We start from the raw sequence: 21,150 nt of genomic DNA on the forward strand, positions 1-21,150 counted from the left end.
TTCAGCCATGATTAGATTGCCCATCAGCTCTGAAGGTGCCTATGCTGTAGACTTTAACCAGATTTTAATAGGAGTTTTGTTTGCCCTAGTGAAAATCGCAGAACTGAGCCTTTGTCATGTAGGAAGAATAGACTATGCCCATGTGAACCTCTGAACACTCCTGTGGTTTCCTGTGTATATCTATTGTATACAAGCGTGCACATACAAACTTAAAATTTACAGAGCTAGAACTATTACAATTTAGGAATGACTGATTATTTGAACATTAATTTTTGATTATTTTGATCATTGCAAATATAACTTTGGAAATGGTCTATAAATTACATTTTATAACATCAGAGATTATTTAAACTGACATACTGCTTTGATCATCATATTTTATTCAATCATGAATAAAAATTCTGACATCCTGGAGTTCCAAAGAGTATTAGCTGGGCAGCTTTAGTAGGATAGGTGATGATAATTTGATGTAATTTAACTTCCACCTTGTGAGATTTGCAACAAAAAAGGATATCACTGAAAATTTCCACTATAATCCAATATATAAAATATTTTAGGTGCACATTTTACAAACATCTAAATCATTTAAAACAGCAACAAAAATTATAAAATTCTGTTTCCCCCCAGCAATGAACTGAATGGGATATGTTGGAAGGAGTTCTACAAAAAGGAAACCACTGACATAACAAGAAGCATGTATTTAATTAAATGCTTTGCAAAGATACATGAATAAAGCTATGTGCATGGCTTTTCTTTTGGGAACGCCTCAGCTGTTTATTTTTTTATTTAAAGAGACACACAAAACATTGGCGAGCACAAATGCAATAAAGAAACAGAAAAAACCCCTCTAATAATGTTTGTACCCACATGCTTTAGGTAATAAAACATGTTGGTATTACAAAACATTCCATATAGTGTATGACCAACAGGTAAAATGCACTGTAACACTGTTCTTTCAAATACTGGAAATCTAACAGCTTTACTCTTCAAAACTATGTTGGTGGTAAGTATCTTTATTTTGTCAGGCTTTTACAGACGTCATTTTAGCACCATCACTTAAAAAAATTATTATTTTTGCCCTGCCTATCTCCATACTTGGAATAATAACAGAAGCATATAGCACCTTTTTGTATCTAAAATAAAAACAAGAATATTAAATGCATCCCAGCTTTTAGAGATGAGGTAGCTCATGCTAAGAAATGGTGGATCATTTTTTGCCCTGACAATTCAGGGCTGATAGGTCAAAATGACTGGTGATGCATGACTGGTTGTCGACTAAAAAGTCATTTCTGCAACAGTGAGTTTCTGAACCCTTGGTCTGGTACACGTGAATGACTGATGACACACATAAGCTGAAAACAAACTTATGACATGGCCTATAAAATTTTATATGTAATGGTTTATTAGATTATGCAAGTACTAAAAAAAATCAATTGGGTATCAGGTTTTAGACATATTTAAGGGTACATACTCCTCCAAGTGAAAGCCTCATTAATAGTATGGAGTTATGTATGTACCTTGTCAGGAGGGAGAAGGACAGACCCTTAAAATTCAAATGTAGACCTACTCAAAGATTTCCCCTTGAATTTTCTTATTTCATAAAAGTTTATGATGCTGAAGGGATTTCTTCTAGGCCTCATAAAATATAAGGCCATCCACTTCTGTGTAGACTATTACATTTACATAGAATTGTTAAGCATTTCACTAAGGACAATGCCAAGTAAGATGACCTCACTTAAAAAGCGTTATTCAATTAATGACATTGGGCTTTTTGTGACTGGCCGGGGAAAGAAAAACATTGGTTTCATTTAAACATGCTGTGGGAAAAGCATATTTGGTTGCAAATATTTTAAACCAGAGTTCACAAAAGTGCTCTACTTTTCTGCTATTCAATCTGCATCCAAGCAAAAGAAGTATTCCTTTGAATTTTACAAAGCTCCACTTTTAAACTATCTGTATAGAATACCTACAAATTTTGAATTACACTCAAAGAAGGTGAGCAAAAAAGCCCTACAATTATCATCCAGATTTTTTAAAAGGGTAATCATTGGTCCTTTTTAAATGGTACTGCTGCACTGAAAAGTTGGTTTAGATCATTTAAAACTGAAGGTTTGTAAGTAAAATAAATATTCTGAAGGAGGCCAGGCATTTAAAAAGAACTGTATGTACAATGCTGATGCAATATCAGCCATTACTTCAAGAGTCTCAGGATTAACTTCCATCAGTCTAAGTTCTTGTGTTTAGTTGTTGGTGGTGGTGGTGTGTTAATATTTTCCTCTTTCTTTTACACAAAACACACGGGCCCAATCTCAATGCCAAATTCCTGGTCTGTATTACCAATGTCCACTGGGGCGATATCTATGATAGGTAAGCGTGCCACTTTCTGTGTTCTGTATTCAAAGACAGTCTTGCCAACGTTCCCATTACGTTTCTGAAAAACAAGTGAGAGAAATGTTATGCCATGGTTCAAGCTCATTTGAAAAGCATCCTGAGGGCCAGCAGAAGCCAACAACACTATCAGAGACAGTCCAGATGGACCCTACTGTACATCTACTGCACAATGCATGTCCTCTTGTACTGCAATTGCTTACTGAAGCTTTTTCATTTAAAAAAAAAATGCTTGCCCATCTGATTCATCAGCTTCAGTCTTGAATCTTAAATAGCAACATTGCTACCATAAAATTAGATTCATTTTGAAAGTAAAAGAAATTTCTTTTTGATGTATTAATAATGTACTGCTACATATAATAAACACTGGGGTAAACATCTGTGCAGAAACAAGCAGAAAGTGAAGCTGGAGATGATGGGGGAGTATTCTCATTCATTCCAAAATAAAAACTCATTTTACATTACAAAAAATTATACAGAATTCCAGGATTTGGGCATGTAGGCTGAAAATGGTATGGTGCAGGGGGGAACTTAGAGCAGCACAAATATGATTCCAAGGAAACGAGGAATGACAGCAGCAGAATAAGGACAATGGAGTTCAAAAATGCAAACTTTAACAAACACAGAAAACTGGTAGGTAAGGTCCCATAGGAAGAAAATCTAAGGGAAAAAAGGTGTTCAGGAGAGCTGGTAGTTTCTCAAGGAGACAAGATTAGAGGCACAACTGTAAACTAACCTAATGAGAAGGAAAGTTGGAAAGACTAGTAAGAGGCTAATACAGCTCCATCTGAAAATCAAAAAGAAATCCTACGAAAAATGAAAACATGGACAAATTGCTAAGGAGTACACACACACAAAAAGCACAAGTACCTATGGACAAAATCTAAAGGGCTGAGGCACATAATGAGTTACACCTATCAAGGGACATAAAAGGTTATAAGATGAGGGTCTTTAAATACATTAGGAGCAAGAGAAAGACAAAGGAAAGTGTAGGTCTGATATTTAGTGGGAAAGGTTTCAGAGTAACAGCCGTGTTAGTCTGTATTCGCAAAAAGAAAAGGAGTACTTGTGGCACCTTAGAGACTAACCAATTTATTTGAGCATGAGCTTTCATGAGCACTAACACCCCCCCGCTCCCAGATGTTCTTGTTAAACCCTGGATTTGTGCTGGAAATGGCCCACCTTGATTATCGTACACATTGTAAGGAGAGTGATCACTTTAGATAAGCTATTACCAGCAGAGAGTGGGGTGGGAGGAGGTATTTTTTCATGCTTTGTGTGTATATAAAAAGATCTACACTTTCCACAGTATGCATACGATGAAGTGAGCTGTAGCTCACGAAAGCTTATGCTCAAATAAATTGGTTAGTCTCTAAAGTGCCACAAGTCCTCCTTTTCTTTTAATGGGAAAGGAGAGCTAATAATTAATGACATCTAAAGACTGAGGTGTTTATTGCCTATTTTGCTTCAGTCTTCATTAAAAAGACCAGATACTCAACACAATTACTATTAACAACAAGGGGAAATGAATGCATACCAAAATAGAGAAAGAACAGGTTAAAGAATATTCAGATAAATTGGCAGGGCCTGATTAAATTCCTGTTAGAGTATTAAGGAACTAGATGAAACAATCTCAGAACCTTCCAGCCCTACATTTCTATGATCTAAGCCAGTGGTTCTCAACTCTGGTCCACCGCTTGTTCAGGGAAAGCCCCTCGTGGGCTGGGACAGTTTGTTGACCTGCGCGTCCACAGGTTCGGCCGATCGTGGCTCTCACTGGCCGCGGTTCGCTGCTCTAGGCCAATGGGGGCTGCAGAAAGTGGCGCGGGCCGAGGGATGTGCTGGCCGCCCTTCCCGCAGCCCCCATTGGCCTGGAGCGGCGAACCGCGGCCAATTGGAGCTGCGATCGGCCGAACCTGCGGATGCGGTCAGTAAACAAACCGGCCCGGCACGCCAGGGGCTTTCCCTGAACAAGCGGTGGACGAGAGTTGAGAACCACCGATCTAAGCTGTTTCTTGTTTACACTGTGGACTTTCTCTATAGAAGATCCCTTCTTTCCAGTTCTAAGTAGAGGTACCAAAGCATTAGCAACTGTACACAGTATCTAAGGTCCTACTTACTTGGCACAGAAACATTTGATTTTGGACTTATCTGGATTCTTTGACTGATCACACACAGTAGCAAACGGGGATGGAGAGTGAAAGGAGGGAAGGAGAGACAGAGACCTTGTATAATAATAAATAATAGTAACTAGTAATTAATAATTCCTCTAAATTGTTCAGAGTTCAATTTTGTGTGTCCAGCTCTGAAAATCTGGACCAAAATGTCTTTTCCACCTGTAAATCCTATTATTCTGACACCCAGGAAGAATTTCTGTAGTATTATTACATTAGAAATGTTCAATTCTGTGGACTTTTTCCAACTTGAGAAAGATCTGAAAATATTAAAGGCCCCCAAAAAGTCATTTTTCTCTATAAACATGATGAAATCAGTTTTGAAAAGTTAGAACTTACAGAGCAGCTGTCCTGAAGGACAGTATATCTAAATCGATTGTTTCCTTCTGCTTTGATCTCAAGGTCATTAGACCCCTTAAGAATTACAGCTTTCTTCAGGTTCTTAGACTGGTCATCCATGTACCCTATACTGTTCTTACAATGGTATGTGATATTCTGGGAGGCTTCCTTTGACAGAAGGCGCAGGAAGGTCATTTGGGTGACAGCTGTATTTGGTGACTCACTGTCTCCATAGACAAACTGCAAAGATACAAGATAGATTATCTTAGGTTACATGAATTCATATAAAGTTTGTGGATGTCAGTAATATTAATAAAAAGAAAAGGAGTACTTGTGGCACCTTAGAGACTAACAAATTTATTTGAGCATAAGCTTTCGTGAGCTACAGCTCACTTCATCGGATGCATTCAGCTGTAGCTCATGAAAGCTTATGCTCAAATAAATTCATTAGTCTCTAAGGTGCCACAAGTCCTCCTTTTCTTTTTGCGGATACAGACTAACACGGCTGCTACTCTGAAACCAGTAATATTAATAAGAAAAGGAGTACTTGTGGCACCTTAGAGACTAACCAATTTATTTTATTAATTTATTTTATTAATTTAGTCTGTAAGGTGCCACAAGTACTCCTTTTCTTTTTGCGAATACAGACTAACACGGCTGTTCCTCTGAAACCAGTAATATTAATGACTTCCAGACACAGCAAGTCCAAGAATCATTAGAATTCTTTAATAATTTTCTACAAGCTGGGCACCCAGAAACTGAGGCCACTTTGGAAAATTTTGGCCATAACACATAGTACCTTTTTAGCTAAGGCCCCAGTCCTGCACTGAGAACCACATACACATCCCAGTAGATCCCTACCAAAGTTAACAGGATTCCGAATTGGCACAAAGGTCCAACCTGAAGAAACTCAAAGCTGGGTCAATGCCTCTAACGTTAAATGTAATAGCTCACTAGAGCAGCAGCCAAATATATATAATAAATGTCAACCACAGAAAACATTTTAAAAATGTAACTATTTTATTGTAATTTTAGGATCTTATTTTACATACGTTTTATTCAGTAATATCAATATTAACCAAAGAAGTTTGAATATATTATACTAATTACAGATTTTATCAGAACACATTACTTAGACTGGAGCTAGAAAGAATGCTTATATCTCGTGACCTTTATAGAACATTGTTAGCTATTTGCACTCTTCTCTGTGAATAATCAGAAATCAGACAAACATTTTGCTAATATTCTGCATTTTCCCTTCCTATATATTTTTAATTTTATTCATATAGTTTGAGTGACTGCAGTGTAGAAAATGTAATTTAATATTGGCTGGAAAATGTATACTTCCCACAAACCAGATAGTGTACAGAGAATGAGGAAAATCTTCTCTATCTGCAACGTCTTCTTATAATATATGCTAGCTATAATCAGTCAAGTCTGAGAATTTCTTTTCAACTACCAGTCTCTAGAGTTTGCAAGTGAATATTACAAAGGCTATACTGGGTACTTATCAGACCTGATTGTGTTGTTAACATATTAATTATTTTTTTACAATTTTTCTTGGTGGTGAATTCTACCTCCTCGCCATCAGATCATGGATTAAATATTCTCAAATCTGTAAAATGCTAAACACCTACTGTGAGATGCTAGCACTCACAGCAACTACTGCCTTTAATGCCCCTCATAGGAATCCTTCATTGTGATCTTCAGTGGCCCAGGGGCTCAGAGTTCTGAAGCTCATTCTGGAAGCCTGGTATTTTTCAGGCTAAGTTTTTGACACGGATATTTTTAGGAAAAGCCACCAACAGGTCACAGGAAATAATGAAAAATTCACAGAAGCTCGTGACCTGTCCGTGACTTTTACTAAAAATACCCATGACAGAATGGGTAGCCTGGGGAGCTGGGAGAGGCAGCTGGGAGCTACACGGTCCCCCTCCATTGGCAGCTCCAAGCTGCAAGGGTCCCTCCTGCCTCCCATGGCGGCCCGGAGCTCTGGGGATCCTCCCTGCCGCCCGCCGTGGCAGGTGCCCCCTGCCACCGGGTCCCCCTTGCCCCCTGTGGAAGCCACCGACGGCAGCCAGGAGTGGCAGATCCCCCAGCTCCCTGCCTCCACAGGTGGCAGGGGACCCTGCAGCTTCAGGAGGCGCTGGCTGAAGTCACTGAGGCCTTTGGAAGTCACGGATGCCATGACTTCCATGACCTCCATAACTAAATTGCAGCCTTAAACATAATCACCAGGAGTTATGTCTGCATAGGGACTGCACAATTAGGCATACAGATTGCAACATTTTGTTCGTGAAACCAGATTTTTGGGAACTAAGTTAGGGATACAGAAGGAAGTTTTATATTTGTGAAAAGTAAACAATATATTTGAATCAAGTAAGTAACAACTTGAATGTCAGACAATCTGTCTACCAGTATTTATAAAGTTCTTATCTTGGCATGATCTGCTCAAAATACTATTAAATATCCAAAAAGAAAAAGAAAGAATCTGGAGAAGAGCCTTCTCACAGGGCGGATTTAATTAAATCAAAGCAATTTAAATGAGCAAGTGGGAAACTGATTTAAATAATTGATTTTTCTCATGTTTTCCATTTATATTTTTTAGTTATTTTCCTAAAGACAAGTTGATTTTCATTGGCTGGTAATCATTAAAACATGTTGATTTGCAACAAAATATAACCTTCTCACTGGATTTGGTGCTGCTTTTTGCTAACCAGGAACATACACTATGTCTGTACACATTTATTTAAGCATGTAGCTTAACTTACATTTATTCATATTCTTAATTTTTACATTTTTATTCTGTTAGAAAATGGTGAATGATGCATTTATTTACTAGTTGATTGGTTTTTCACTTGTGATTTGTATCAAGCTCTATTTGGATGGAAATTCAAATTCAATTAAAATTGTATTCTATTTTATTAAATACAACTGTCTTAAATGTGCTGCATATATAAGAAAAAAGTTTATCAAAAAGTTAATCAAAACATGTTTTGTATTTAAAACTAACTGATTTATTAACCAAAGGAAGTATCTATAATTAGTGAATTAAACTGATTGTTTCTGATCACTACGTCCTAACAAGATTTGAAACTAGTAGACCTCATATTTTCACACCTAGTTTTTAATTCATATATTGGAAGAGGAAAACAAGTTTTCCTGCTTTTTCCACTCCCAATCATTTTCTTAACTTTGAATGAATTTTTCATTGAACTGATATAGTTGAATACACTTAAATAAAGAAAATATTCTCTCTGCATCTACAGAGATGCTTCTGTTGTCAAAAGGTGGTTTAGTACTTCAACAAACTGTGGTTCCAGATGCTTATTCAGCGACTTCCACCAATCCATTGGTTTGATTTCCTTTAAAACTTGGCAGCAAACTTACTACTTACTATTATTTTAATAGATTATAATAAGTTTGGGCTTTAACACAGGCTGTCAATTTCAAATTTAATTTTAAACGGCTTTATTTTTAAAAACAAATCTGTATTTAATTTAAATAAAAATATCTTATTTAAGTTTAAAAAAATCAATGTTTAAAAATTTTATCACCCCTTTTTTATCCCATTGAAATATATTTAGTTACCTGTGATCCCCTGTTCATATCAAGGCCATACCATACAGGCTTGAGGTCCGGTGATCTACTAGTCCACCACGTTTTGCGCGGAATGCTAGATGGGTTTGCAGAAATACAAGTCTCTCCAGTTTCCATATTGCAGTAGACTTTTACAGCATCTTCAACACAACCTTGGTTAGGGTCAACCCAATATTCTCCTGCAAAACACAAAAAATGTAATCTCTGCTATATTAGTAAGATTCCTGAATGAATTAGGGAGTTATAATTAGGAATCTTTCTAGATATTAGAAAACACAAGTTCCACATTTACCTAATGTCTTTTATTTTGAGGCCTCAATGGCTAACCAGTTTAGCTGATCAATAAACAACTTGTGTAACTATATTGGGTATGATGTAACAACCCTCTACTTGTTTTAATGTACACTCCAGAGATAAGTTCAAGCACAATAGTTGGTTCCGTATTTTAAGCACTTTAAAATTGGGGGTAGTTAGATCCTAAATTTTGCTTATGCCCAGTTCTTAATTTGTAATGAGGTGCCAGGGGGCTTGAGCAATTTTTTTACTTTAATAACTGACGTGGCAAGCCCAGAGGTGCCGGGGCTATAAAATGCCAAGCCTAGAGGGGCCGGGGCTCTGCCCTGGCAGAAATTAAGCACTGCTTAAGCCCATTATAAAGCCCCTTGGCACTACTCTGATGGAACAAAGCAGCCAAGCCTGGCACAGGGGGCATAGCTGCAGGAAAAGAGGAAAGGCTGGGGTTGCTCTCTCCCTAGCTAATCCTTAGCTGCCAGACAATTCTTATGGGGTGCTGGATGCCAGTGTAACTTAGAGTAATTCTAACACACTACTCAAAGAACAATGAGGTATACAAAATCAGGATGGGTAACCCATGTTATTTTAGCAACTGAATGGATTATGCATCCAAAGGCAGCATTTAGTCTTCAATGCTGAATTATTATTGCCTCAAACATGTACCAGCTTATCACTGTGATCATACATACAGGAGTGGCGCTTCAGTGTGATCACACTTACAGGAGTGGCACTCCAGTGAAATCATAGAATCATAGAATATCAGGGTTGGAAGGGACCCCTGAAGGTCATCTAGTCCAACCCCCTGCTCGAAGCAGGACCAATTCCCAGTTAAATCATCCCAGCCAGGGCTTTGTCAAGCCTGACCTTAAAAACCTCTAAGGAAGGAGATTCTACCACCTCCCTAGGTAACGCATTCCAGTGTTTCACCACCCTCTTAGTGAAAAAGTTTTTCCTAATATCCAATCTAAACCTCCCCCACTGCAGCTTGATACCCAAGTGCCTTACGCAATAAAATACTGAAGAATAAACAACATTTTTGCAAGAGGTTTTTGAGCTCCTTAATTCAAAAGACCTGGCATGAACGACAGGTATTACCACAACAACGTATATCATGCATTTTTTCCCAGAGATCCTAAGACCAGAATGGCAGTACACCAGGACAATGCAGCATATGCAGATACTACATTATTAAAGGTTGCATTTTATACACACCGCTTTTCTTGGATGGATGACAGAGCCTTAGATCATCACAGGTGCGTGCTGGGTGTTTCTTGGAGCCATCGGGGCTGCGCATGGTTTCAATCTGGCTACTCAGTGACTTCAGTGTGGCATGGACTCCTGGATCAGTTTTATTGTTGTCATCAGGGGCTGCTTCATCTTCAGTGAATTCTGGCAGTGGATCTGCCATACTGTCATCAAAGTGGCCCATAATGTCACCGATGGCAGCTGTGAGGTGACCTGGGGGGCCTGGGGGACCTGGGGGACCAGGATCACCTGGAGGACCCTAAAAGTAAAAGTAGTAATAGAGATACACAAGATGCTTTCATTAGACAGAGTGGGGTTTGGGACAGTATAGTTATTAAAAAGACAAGCCTAGCCAAAATCTCAGCTCCAATCACCCTCAAACTTAGGGAAAGTTCCAGAGCAACACTTCACGGCTGACTCCTGCCTCTAAGGATAGAGATAAGAGGATAGGCCCACACATCTAAGGGCATAGACTGTCTCTAACTTTGTCTTGTACAGCTCTGAGCATTTTGGCCTGAAATTCGGAAAGCTTTTTAGCAAGTACATAGGGATACTGTACTAAATATGGGCCTTTGTTGGTGTTAAACAACGAATAACGCACTCCACAATGGATCAAACCAACACCTTGATCTGAAGAGCCTTGAGCTTTAGGATCTGAATTTTGTGGCTTCTAATTCTAAATCTGACGTTCTGGTACCACCACAGGCACACTGAGATTTAGCTGTGAAACTCCCTTTAATAGTAATTAACCAGAGTTCAAAACTAATGTTCCAATTGTCCAACCAGAAGCATGCCCATCAATCTAATGCATTTTGTGTCTAGGAATTATGGTAAGAAATGTATTTCTTAATATGTTATTGTGAATTTGTAACTGAGGTAAGTACTGAGAGAAAGTAAAACTAGAAATAATAGTCTGAGACATCCTACCTCACTGTCTCAACTACATATCTGATCTGTTTTAGATTCAAGGTATAATAAATACTTTACTCAAAATTCTGAATTCTGCATTCATTTCATGACACCTCAGTAGCAGTTGAAATATATTGATAATTTGGAGGGAATCCATATAACAGCAACAAAAATGAAAAACTGATTCAGATATGGGAACTGCCAAGAATTCTTGGGTATGAGATAGCAGTTCCCAATCTACCTGTACCGTTAAAGAAATTTTATCATGTCTCATCTCGTCTTCAAAGTAAATAATCCCCATTTTTTCAATCTCTCATCATACAAGAGTTTTTTTAAGCCTTTGATTGCCACTCTTTTCTGAACCCCCTTAAGTCTATCCTTTTTGATGGGGTGCCCAGTACCGTGCACAGAATTCCAATGAGGCTGCCCCACTGATGTATATAAAGGCATTATAATTTTTTTTGTTACTATTCAGCATCCCATTCCTTATGCATTTAATATCTTGTTAGCTTTTTAACCATGGCTGCATATTGAGCAGAAGTTTTCATTTATCAGACTAAACCTGGTCCCTTTCCTGAATTGATACAGTTAATCTAGAACACCATAAGGTGTCTGAGTAGTTTAAATGTTTCCCTCCAATTAACAGTACTTTGCATTTATCAACATTGGATTTCATTTGCCATCATGTTGTCCATTCACATAGCTTCTTTACGTCTCTCTGAAGTTCCTCACTGTTCTGGTCCTAACTGACCTAGATAACTTTGTATCATTTCCAAATTTTACGTCTCTACTCACCCACTTTCCAGACTATGATAAATATATTGAACAACACAGGACCTTTTATGGAGCCTAGAGGTATCCCGCACTGTTAACCTTTGGCCATAATAAAAGTTTACCATTTAATCCTACTCTTTCCTTTTAATTAAAAGTAAAGTTTTTGATTCCACAACAATAATTTGCCTCTCACTTGAGGATTATTCAGCTTCTTTAGTAGCCTCTTGTGCAGGACCTTGTCAAAGTCTTTGGGAAGTCTTCATACATTACATCAAGCAGTTCTCCTTTATCCACTACTTTGTTATTACTCAAAGAATTCTAAGAGATTAGTGAGACAAGATTTTCTTTTGCCAAAACCATTCCGGTTAGATCCTATGAGAGCATTACAAACCTAAAAGTGGCAATTCTTCAACAAAAAATCTTCAAAAACAGACTCCAATGAGAAACTGCTGAATTGGAATTAATTTGCAAACTGGATACAATTAACTTAGGCTTGAATAAAGACCGGGAGTGGATGTGTCATTACACAAAGTAAAAGTATTTCCCCATGTTTATTCCCCCCCACACCCCACTGTTCCTCACACGTTCCTATCAACTGCTGGAAATGGTCCACCTGGGTTATCACTACAAAAGGTTTTCCCCCCCCCCCCCACTCTCCTGCTATTAATAGCTCACCTTACCCGATCACTCTCGTTACAGTGTGTATGGTAACACCCATTGTTTCATGTTCTCTGTGTATATAAATCTCCCCACTGTATTTTCCACTGAAGTGAGCTGTAGCTCACGAAAGCTTATGCTCAAATAAATTGGTTAGTCTCTAAGGTGCCACAAGTACTCCTTTTCTTTTTGCGGATACAGACTAACATGGCTGCTACTCTGAAACCTGAAATAATTCAGTTCACTTATGTTATTCTACATTTACAACTGCATAACTGAGCAGAACTTGGCCTTTAAATATCTGTGCCGGGCCTGATCAATAAGCAAGGATGTACAAAGGTAATTCTCTCAATTACTTGTAGTATCTGAACTCCAAGCAACAAGAGGAATTGTTGAGGATGGAATAAGGGGCTATAACTAGGCAGAGCGGACTGAAATTCAAAACAGGAAAAAACGGTTACCTACCTTTCATAAGTGTTGTTCTTTGAGATGCGTTGTTGCTCATGTCCACTCCATTCTAGGTGTGTGCACGCCCACGTGCGTGGTCGTCAGAGACTTTTGCCATAGCAGTATCCGTAGGGTCGGCTGTGGAGCCCCCCTTGAGTGCCATGCTCAGGGATTTCTATATGTCTACACCCTCTCAGTTCCTTCTTGCCAGCAACTCCAACAGAGAGGTAGGAGGGCAGGTAATGGAATGGACATGAGCAACACATCTCAAAGAACAACAGTTACGAAAATTAAGTAACCGTTTTTTCTGCTTCGAGTGCTTGCTCACATCGATTCCACTCTAGGTGACTCACAAAAAGTATCATCGGAGCTGGGCTCAGAGTTCACGGTGTTGCAGCTAGCCAGATCCTGAGGGAGGGACTCCTTGAACTTACAGAGGGAGTCCCATAAGTTAAAATTGTACCCACCCAAGATGACCTGGTGGTTCGCCACCCGGAATTGAAGGCTAGCCATTGAATAAATTTTTCTCCCAGAAAGGTCCAGTCTTTTGGCCTCTTTACTTTTGGGGGTTGAACTAATGTGCCCCCGCTTGTTCTTTTTGTTGGTCGCAGAGACAACCAGCGAGCCCGGAGGTGGGTGGGTAAATTCATACTCAAACCCTTTGGCCAAGATAAAGTACTTCTTTTCAGCCCTTTTGGAGGTGGGAGGGATGGACAACGGGGTTTGCCAGAGGGTCTTGGCAATTTTCAGGACCCCGTCATGCACTGGAAGTGCAACACATGCTGAGGTAGAGGCTGAGAGGACATTGAACAAGGTGTCCATCTTCTCAGCCATCTCCTCCACCTCTAGGCCCAAGTTCTCGATCACCCATCAAAGCAGAGCCTGGTGTTCCTTAAAATTGCCTGGCAGGCTGGCCCTTGAAGGTCCCGCGACTACCTCATCCAGGGATGAGGACTGTACCACCAGGGGAGGCTCCAGAGCATTATCCCCCATGAGGGAGGGGTTTCTGGGGTGGGCACTGTCTCCTCTACCCGGACCACTGAGCGGGTCTCACACAGCGATCCCAGTGCCGCCAGCTGTTGCTCCGAGGCAGTGGCAGATGAACAGTGCAAAGGGGGCATCGTCATCACCAGCATGCCCCACGCACTCCAATAGGGCCATGGTACTGGCCACTGGCTGTGCTGCCAAGGTGGCGCTGTAGATGTTGATGCGGCCTCAGGTGCCCAATTGTGCCAGTGGGGTCTTGGCAAGGGGCTGAACTGCCCTTGTGTGCCAGAGGAATCCCCTTATGGTGATCACAGTGGGGCCATCACCGCCTGTGTCTGCCTGCTGACCGTCGCCACCAGAGACCAGTGTTTGGAGTGGCCGGATCGGCGCTCGTATTGAGAGGACCGGGGCTGGGGGGGAACAAAATCATGATGGGGAGCACTCCCACGTTGCAGGTGACCGAGATCTGCGCTGAGAGGATGACCAGCAGGAAGGCGAATGGTGCTGGTGGAACGGAGACTGGCGCCTCCCTCAAGGCGATCCGCATCAAGATGGCGGGGACCACAATCGCGGTGCCAGTGACAAGCACCAGAGAATCTGGGCTGCAATGCCAGAGATCTGCGGCGAGGAGATGGAGAGCACTGCCTTTCTCGGGGGATCGGTGGCTGGCTTGTCCTTGTAAGGAGCCTTTGGTGCTTCCTGCGGCGTGGGCAGAGGCCTCTGCTCTCTCAGTGCCGGGGGAGCTTTGGAAGGCATTGATGCCATCAGACATTTGGGTCCACTACCGCTCCTGGGAGTTGGTGGTGGATCCTTTAAGGGGCTAAGGGCCCTGACCAGAGAGGCATGTCCTCGTGGCTCCGGAGTGGCAGGGCGGCCCAAACTGGGTCCTTTGCCCGATGCCCCATGGTTTTTCTTGCCCGGTGCCGGAGAGCCGTGCTTCATTTTCTTTCTGGACACTGGAGCAGGGGGTGCGCTGGGCACCAAGGCCGAGGTACTAGGCGAGTCTTGGCAGGATGACTCAGAAGCTGGACAAAGGGCAACTTCCATGAGGAGAGCCCGCAAATGAATATCCTGCTCTTTCTGAGTCCTGGGTTGAAATTTTTTACAACTATGACACTTGTCCTTCACATATGATTCCCCCAAGCACTTGAGGCAGCTGCTACGGGAGTCAGTTACAGGCACAGGCCTGTTACAGTCCGCACAGGGCTCACACCCCAAAGAACTTCTAACTCCTAACTACGCTTAACAACTACTTAACACTAACTACTATAAACAACTATTTACAAGGCCCTAAGACTCGAAGTCAGAAGAGACGAAAACGCTAGCCCTTGCTATGCAAGGAAAAGTGCTCTGACTAACCACCATGTGTGGTAAGAAGGAACTGAGAGGGTGTAGGGCCGGTGGCTCCTGATATACTGACACATAACCGCGTCTCTCAAGGGGGCGCCACAGCTGGTCCTACGGATACCACTAAGGCAAAAATCTCCAATGGCCGCACAAGTGGGCGCTCACACACCTAGAATGGAATCAACATGAGCAAGCACTCAAAGAAGAACTATTAGAATCAATATCAGAAGAAATTCTCTAAGATTTATGAGGGTGTAGAATAGGCTCCCCGGGGAAGTGGTGAAAGTCCAATTTCTGGAGTCATTTGGAACTAGACAGGATAGCTCACTGGAAAGTGTATTCTAGAGACCTAACTAACTTAACTAGCACATCTTCTCTTTCTCTAACTTCCAGAGTAGCTTTTGATGGAAACACCTAACATATTATATTTCAGTTCACAAATGTCATGGCTAAAACCCTATCATATAGATTATTTGTGGAGTTATAAGCAGTTAAGAAATACTAATCTGTCATTAGGCATTACTCATAAATCTAAGATCAATTTTATAGAGTGCTCCTATGAGTTTTAACATGAGAATACCAGAAGGCAGCTTATCTCCCCAAATTTCCATGAACTTACTTCAGGACCTGCTTCTCCTAGACTTCCTCTTACACCGGGAGGTCCCAGTGGCCCATGTGGTCCAGGACTTCCATCCTTGCCTGAAGGACCAACTGGACCTGGAGGGCCCTGAATAAAATTAGAGAATTAAAGATTGGTTTTAATAACAATCATATTAGCCAATTTACTAAAATGCCTTTTATATTAAATGTAAATAATATCTCCTCCTGAAGCAATCCCGTGATTTTTGAAAAGTAATTAATTTAAAAGTAGTAACTTGTCTTTTGTCTGAAGTTCAGAAGGTAGCTGAATTTTACCATATACTGGTACTTCTGAATTTCTCCAGCCTTATGCCATAGAGCCAGATAGGAGGGCTGAAGGCCAGAGAACAGCAGAGGGAGTTGCCTGCTGACTTCTATGATGGAGAGTCAGAACCAAGGGCCAGAAACGACTGAAGGCAGGGGACCAGCCAAGGGTTTACCTGCTGATGGCTCCACGTTGTAGGGTTGGACGCTGGGGAAGAGTGTGAGAGTGAGTGGGAGTGAGGGATGCTCCCCTGGTGAGGATGATCACCAAACAGGGAGTTTGTGGGGGTTATTGCTAGGAAGAGCAGAGTTGTGCTCCAGCTGTGAGGTGTGCAGTGGCTAGCCAGACAGAAGATGACTAACAAGTATACTTCTGTAAAAGTTTTTGCTACGTCAGTTATTAAACAATAGAATTTACCTCAGTGAAAGAGAATAAGATAACCATTACATGAAGCAAAGGAGTACTTGTGGCACCTTAGAGACTAACCAATTAATTTAAGCATAAGCTTTCGTGAGCTACAGTTCACTTCATCGGATGCATAAAGTGGAAAATACAATGAAGAGATTTATATACACACAGACCATGAAAAAATACACATTGTAAGGAGAGTGATCACTTAAGATGAGCTATTACCAGCAGGAGAGTGGGGTGGGGGGAGAGAAAACCTTTTGAAGTGATAATCAAGGTGGGCCATTTCCAGCACATTTCCAGGAGTTAACAAGAACGTCTGAGGAACAGTGGGGGGGGGGGAAGGAATAAACAAAGGGAACTATGCCATCATGTGCCAGCAATGCCCCTCTGCCATGTACATTGGGCAAACTGGACAGTCTCTACGTAAAAGAATAAATGGACACAAATCAGATGTCAAGAATTATAACATTCATAAACCAGTCGAAGAACACTTCAATCTCTCTGGTCACTTGATTTCTGATCTCAAAGGGACTATCCTTCAACAAAAAAACTTCAAAAACAGACTCCAACGAGAGACTGCTGAATTGGAATTAATTTGCAAATTGGATACAATTAACTTAGGCTTGAATAGAGACTGGGAGTGGTTGAGTCATTATACTAAGTAAAACTATTTCCCCTTGTTTCTTCCTCCCCCCTCCGCACTGTTCCTCAGACGTTCTTGTTAACTCCTGGAAATGTGCTGGAAATGGCCCACCTTGATTATCACTTCAAAAGGTTTTCTCCCTCCCCCCAACTCTCCTGCTGGTCATAGCTCATCTTAAGTGATCACTCTCCTTACAATGTGTATTTTTTCATGGTCTGTGTGTATATAAATCTCCTCACTGTATTTTCATCCATGTATTTCATTCATGTATTATGCATCCAATGAAGTGAGCTGTAGCTCACGAAAGCTTATGCTCAAATAAATTGGTTAGTCTCTAAGGTGCCACAAGTACTCCTTTTCTTTCTGAGAATACAGACTAACATGGCTGCTACTCTGAAACCTGTCATTACATGAAGTTATTTTAGGCTAAGATCAACAAACGTTATCTGCCTAACAGTGAACTGTAAACAGAAATTTGATTGTTTTCATACACTTATATATAACACAATGTACTCACTCTAGGGCCAAAAGGACCTGGAACCCCAGAACTGCCTTGTTCACCAATGGGACCCTAAGCAGAAAAAATTATATTTTTATTATATTTTAAATTCAACATCAAATTATCTTTAAAGAAATGTTGTGTAAACTTATAAAGCTATAATTGTCAAAGTGAGCCAGGATGTGCCCAGGAAACATATGTAGCAATTTCCCTCTGAGTTCTCAATCATTGTGCACTTTTAAGTCTCAATGTATTATTCTCTTTTGCTACGGTGACACAAAAACAATGATTATCAGTAAGATAAGTAAAGTTTTTAACACTAGTACAAATCTACACACAAAATTATGTCTGAGGTTACATGCACAGAAAGTCCTTAGTTCAGTATTGTCCAATATTAATATGGTTGGCAAAACAATAGAAGGAAAAGAGGAACTAGCCAGAATCTTTATCCAAAGCTAAAACCAACTGATGCGATTCTGAATTGGGAAGAAGTTTCGGTTTGGTTGTTTTGCCTATTTTTTTTCCTTTTGCCTTTGGCTAGGACCAGGACATACCCTGCAGCTGAAATCAAAAAGTACTGCAAGTCCCGTATAAATAAAGTTTAATGAGAAAGACCATTCTCATCAGGATTTTATTATGATGCCTGTACCTTAAAGAGTTCAAATAGGATGTTTGAGAAGCATCTGAACTTCTGCATGCCTATTTAAACAGCCAAAAAGAGTATCTATACTTCTGGACAGTGGTTCTTCTATCACTGGCTACAATATGGGTGATTACTGAAGAGGCACAGCTGCTACAACACCATTTGAAAGAGTACAGCATATGCTCCTGTGCTCCCCCAGGCACTGGGCCAGTGCACCCCCGGGTGGGTGGGGGTATCCATGGATCTTTCCTTTCTTTGGAGTTCATAGCCATTGGCAATCCAAGAATCGTATACTCATTCCCTATGCCTGAGCCCACGAGATGCTGAGCACTTTCAATTCCCACTTACATCTATTTTACCTGAACTAACTAATTTTTTTGTTTTATATATTATGAATCACAGTAATATTTAAGTGTCTTTTAGAAGAGTTTTAAGTTTCAGGGTAGTCTGTGCTCTCTGCTCCACAGGTTTATTGAGATGACGAGACCTGGGATATGTTGGCCAGAGAGTACAAGATCTAGGGCAGGTCTACACTATGGGACTAAGTCAACCTAAGTTACGCAACTCCAGCTATGTGAATAATGTAGCTGGAGTTGACGAACCTGAGGTCAACTTATTGCGGTGTCTACACCACGCTAGGTTGACGGGAGAAACTCTCCCGTTGACTTACCTTATGCTTCTCATTCCGGTGGAGTACCAAAGTCGATGGGATAGCAATCGGTGGTCGATTTAGCAGGTCTTCACTAGACCCGCTAAATTGACCCCCAGTGGATTGATCGCTGCAATGTGAATCCATGTTAAATGAAGATAAGGACAAAGACCAGGAGGAAGACCCAGAAAAAGGTAGTTCAAGATGCTGAAGGAGGACACAAGAAAGGTCAGGGTCAGCTTGGGAGAAACACTCAGTAGGAACGCTTGGAGATGAAGAACAAGAGCCACTGACTGCAACTAACAGAATAAGGTGAAGACAAAGAAGACAAAGGAAGTTTGTTGAGGAGGCAGAGAGGGTTGGAATATTTTGGGAAGCAGAGGGGGCACAACATCTAACTACGAGATGCTGAGCACTTTGCTGGGTTTGCTTCCCTGATCACAAGAAATATGATTGCACTCAGCCTCTGCACAAGGACACTAAGAGTTGAGCCTCTGACACATGCAGGGCCAGGTGCACACTGGTTCATGCTATATAATTTTGATAAAGCAGAACTGCTAACAAATGCACTAAAAATACTGTGGCATCAGCTGTGCATGGAACAAAAATCACAAATTATTTATAATTACCAATATCAACAAAAACCACACAGATTTCTATCTTGTGTACAAAAGTTACTGCTTCTTAAATGGTAAGTTCTTTGGAGAAGAGAACCATGTTTTTCTATATGTTTGTACATTCCCGAGCATATTTTGTATGCTAACATTAATATTAATACCAATGCTTACAGCAGCAGCAGCAGCATGCAGACTGCTCAGGTTGACTCACATGAAGTTAGAATTTGCATAAATCTACTTGATGGATGGGGAACAAGAAGTAAATTTAACAATTTATTGCATTGATATTAGCAATGTATAATATATATATTGGAAACTACAGACAGCCAGGGCACCAGAGAGCGGCTGTCTGGAAAGCATATTTATTGTAATACACCGTGCAGATTTTGGTTCATTTTTAATATCAAAGTCTTAACAGATGTGTTATTATTCTTTTCTTTTCTTGCTAATTAACTAAAACAACTTACAGGAGGACCAGGAAGACCTTGAAGACCAGTGAAACCTCTATGACCCTTCTGGCCCCTGTCACCTCGGTCTCCATTGTCACCTTTGTCACCACGAGGACCTTGGGGACCCTATAGGTACAACAACAGTCAAATAGAGGATTCTAAACTAAGAACAAACCTTACTTTTCTCTGGACACTATTGTCTGACACTGTTCACTTCTAAAGGCAGAAAGCAGCAGGCTACGTTTACATATTAGAAAATGCCACATACCTAAATAAAATAGAGTTGGTTACAGTAAAATTAGTCTTTACTGTTTACCTATCTATTTCATACGTTCAAAAATATTGCTACTAAGAATAGTAAAGATATTATATAATATTATATACTTATATCAATATTCATTCCATGCTTGAAAGTGGGAAGCATTGTTATGGAGAGGACTGAAATGTTATGAGTAAAGATGACCTCCATATATTTGTATCTACAAGCCTGTTTTTTCCCTATCAGGAAGAAAGTGTCTCCACTTCTCACAACTAGCTACATACCCAAAGGCTCCTGCAGTCTTTATTAAAGTAAACTTACATTTGAAACATCAATGGGATTTTTGCCTGAGTAGGCACTACAGTATTTGGACTCAAGATGCTCAAATGAGTTTGTTCCATAATTATTTAACTCCAAGATCTTTAAATGTTTACACTTTTTAAATTGGTTAAAATCATTCAAAATATTTCTTTGGCTTACACTTTTAATATTACATTTTCCAGTTTAAATCTCATGCTAGTCTAAGAACAGCATTTGAAATTTATAATAATTTTCAAAAGGAAAAGGAGGCCTTGTGGCACCTTAGAGACTAACAAATTTATTTGAGCATAAGCTTTCGTGAGCTACAGCTCACTTCATCGGATCCGATGAAGTGAGCTATAGCTCACGAAAGCTTATGCTCAAATAAATTTGTTAGTCTCTAAGGTGCCACAAGGCCTCCTTTTCTTTTTGCGGATCCAGACTAACACGGCTGCTACTCTGAAACCTGTAATAATTTTCAGTGAGTTTTAGATACTGAACAATCTACATCTTGAAAACAGAGTGAACCTTTAGAAAAAGTCAAGCATTCTCTGCTTTTCCTTCTTCACCTATGTCTTCCAATTAGAAATGTCAAAACTGGATTCTCATATTTGA

The 21,150-nt window shown here is 40.4% G+C and overlaps 1 protein-coding gene across 1 annotated transcript in view; it reads right to left on the bottom strand.

Annotated features, from left to right (window-relative positions):
* Nucleotides 1–683: 683 nt before the first annotated feature.
* The window catches only part of COL5A2 (collagen type V alpha 2 chain), a 167,606-nt gene continuing 147,139 nt past the window's right edge, over nucleotides 684–21,150 (bottom strand). The window contains exons 48-54 of the mRNA XM_075118014.1: nucleotides 19,995–20,102; nucleotides 17,637–17,690; nucleotides 15,781–15,888; nucleotides 10,008–10,299; nucleotides 8,493–8,680; nucleotides 4,902–5,141; nucleotides 684–2,431 (exon numbers count right to left, since the gene is read on the bottom strand). Coding sequence (XP_074974115.1) covers nucleotides 2,285–2,431; nucleotides 4,902–5,141; nucleotides 8,493–8,680; nucleotides 10,008–10,299; nucleotides 15,781–15,888; nucleotides 17,637–17,690; nucleotides 19,995–20,102 — 1,137 coding nt within the window. The 3' untranslated portion in view covers nucleotides 684–2,284. The remainder of the gene's footprint in view (nucleotides 2,432–4,901; nucleotides 5,142–8,492; nucleotides 8,681–10,007; nucleotides 10,300–15,780; nucleotides 15,889–17,636; nucleotides 17,691–19,994; nucleotides 20,103–21,150) is intronic.

This window comes from Caretta caretta, chromosome 11 (genome assembly GCF_965140235.1).
Source record: "Caretta caretta isolate rCarCar2 chromosome 11, rCarCar1.hap1, whole genome shotgun sequence".
Taxonomy (NCBI): domain Eukaryota; kingdom Metazoa; phylum Chordata; order Testudines; family Cheloniidae; genus Caretta; species Caretta caretta.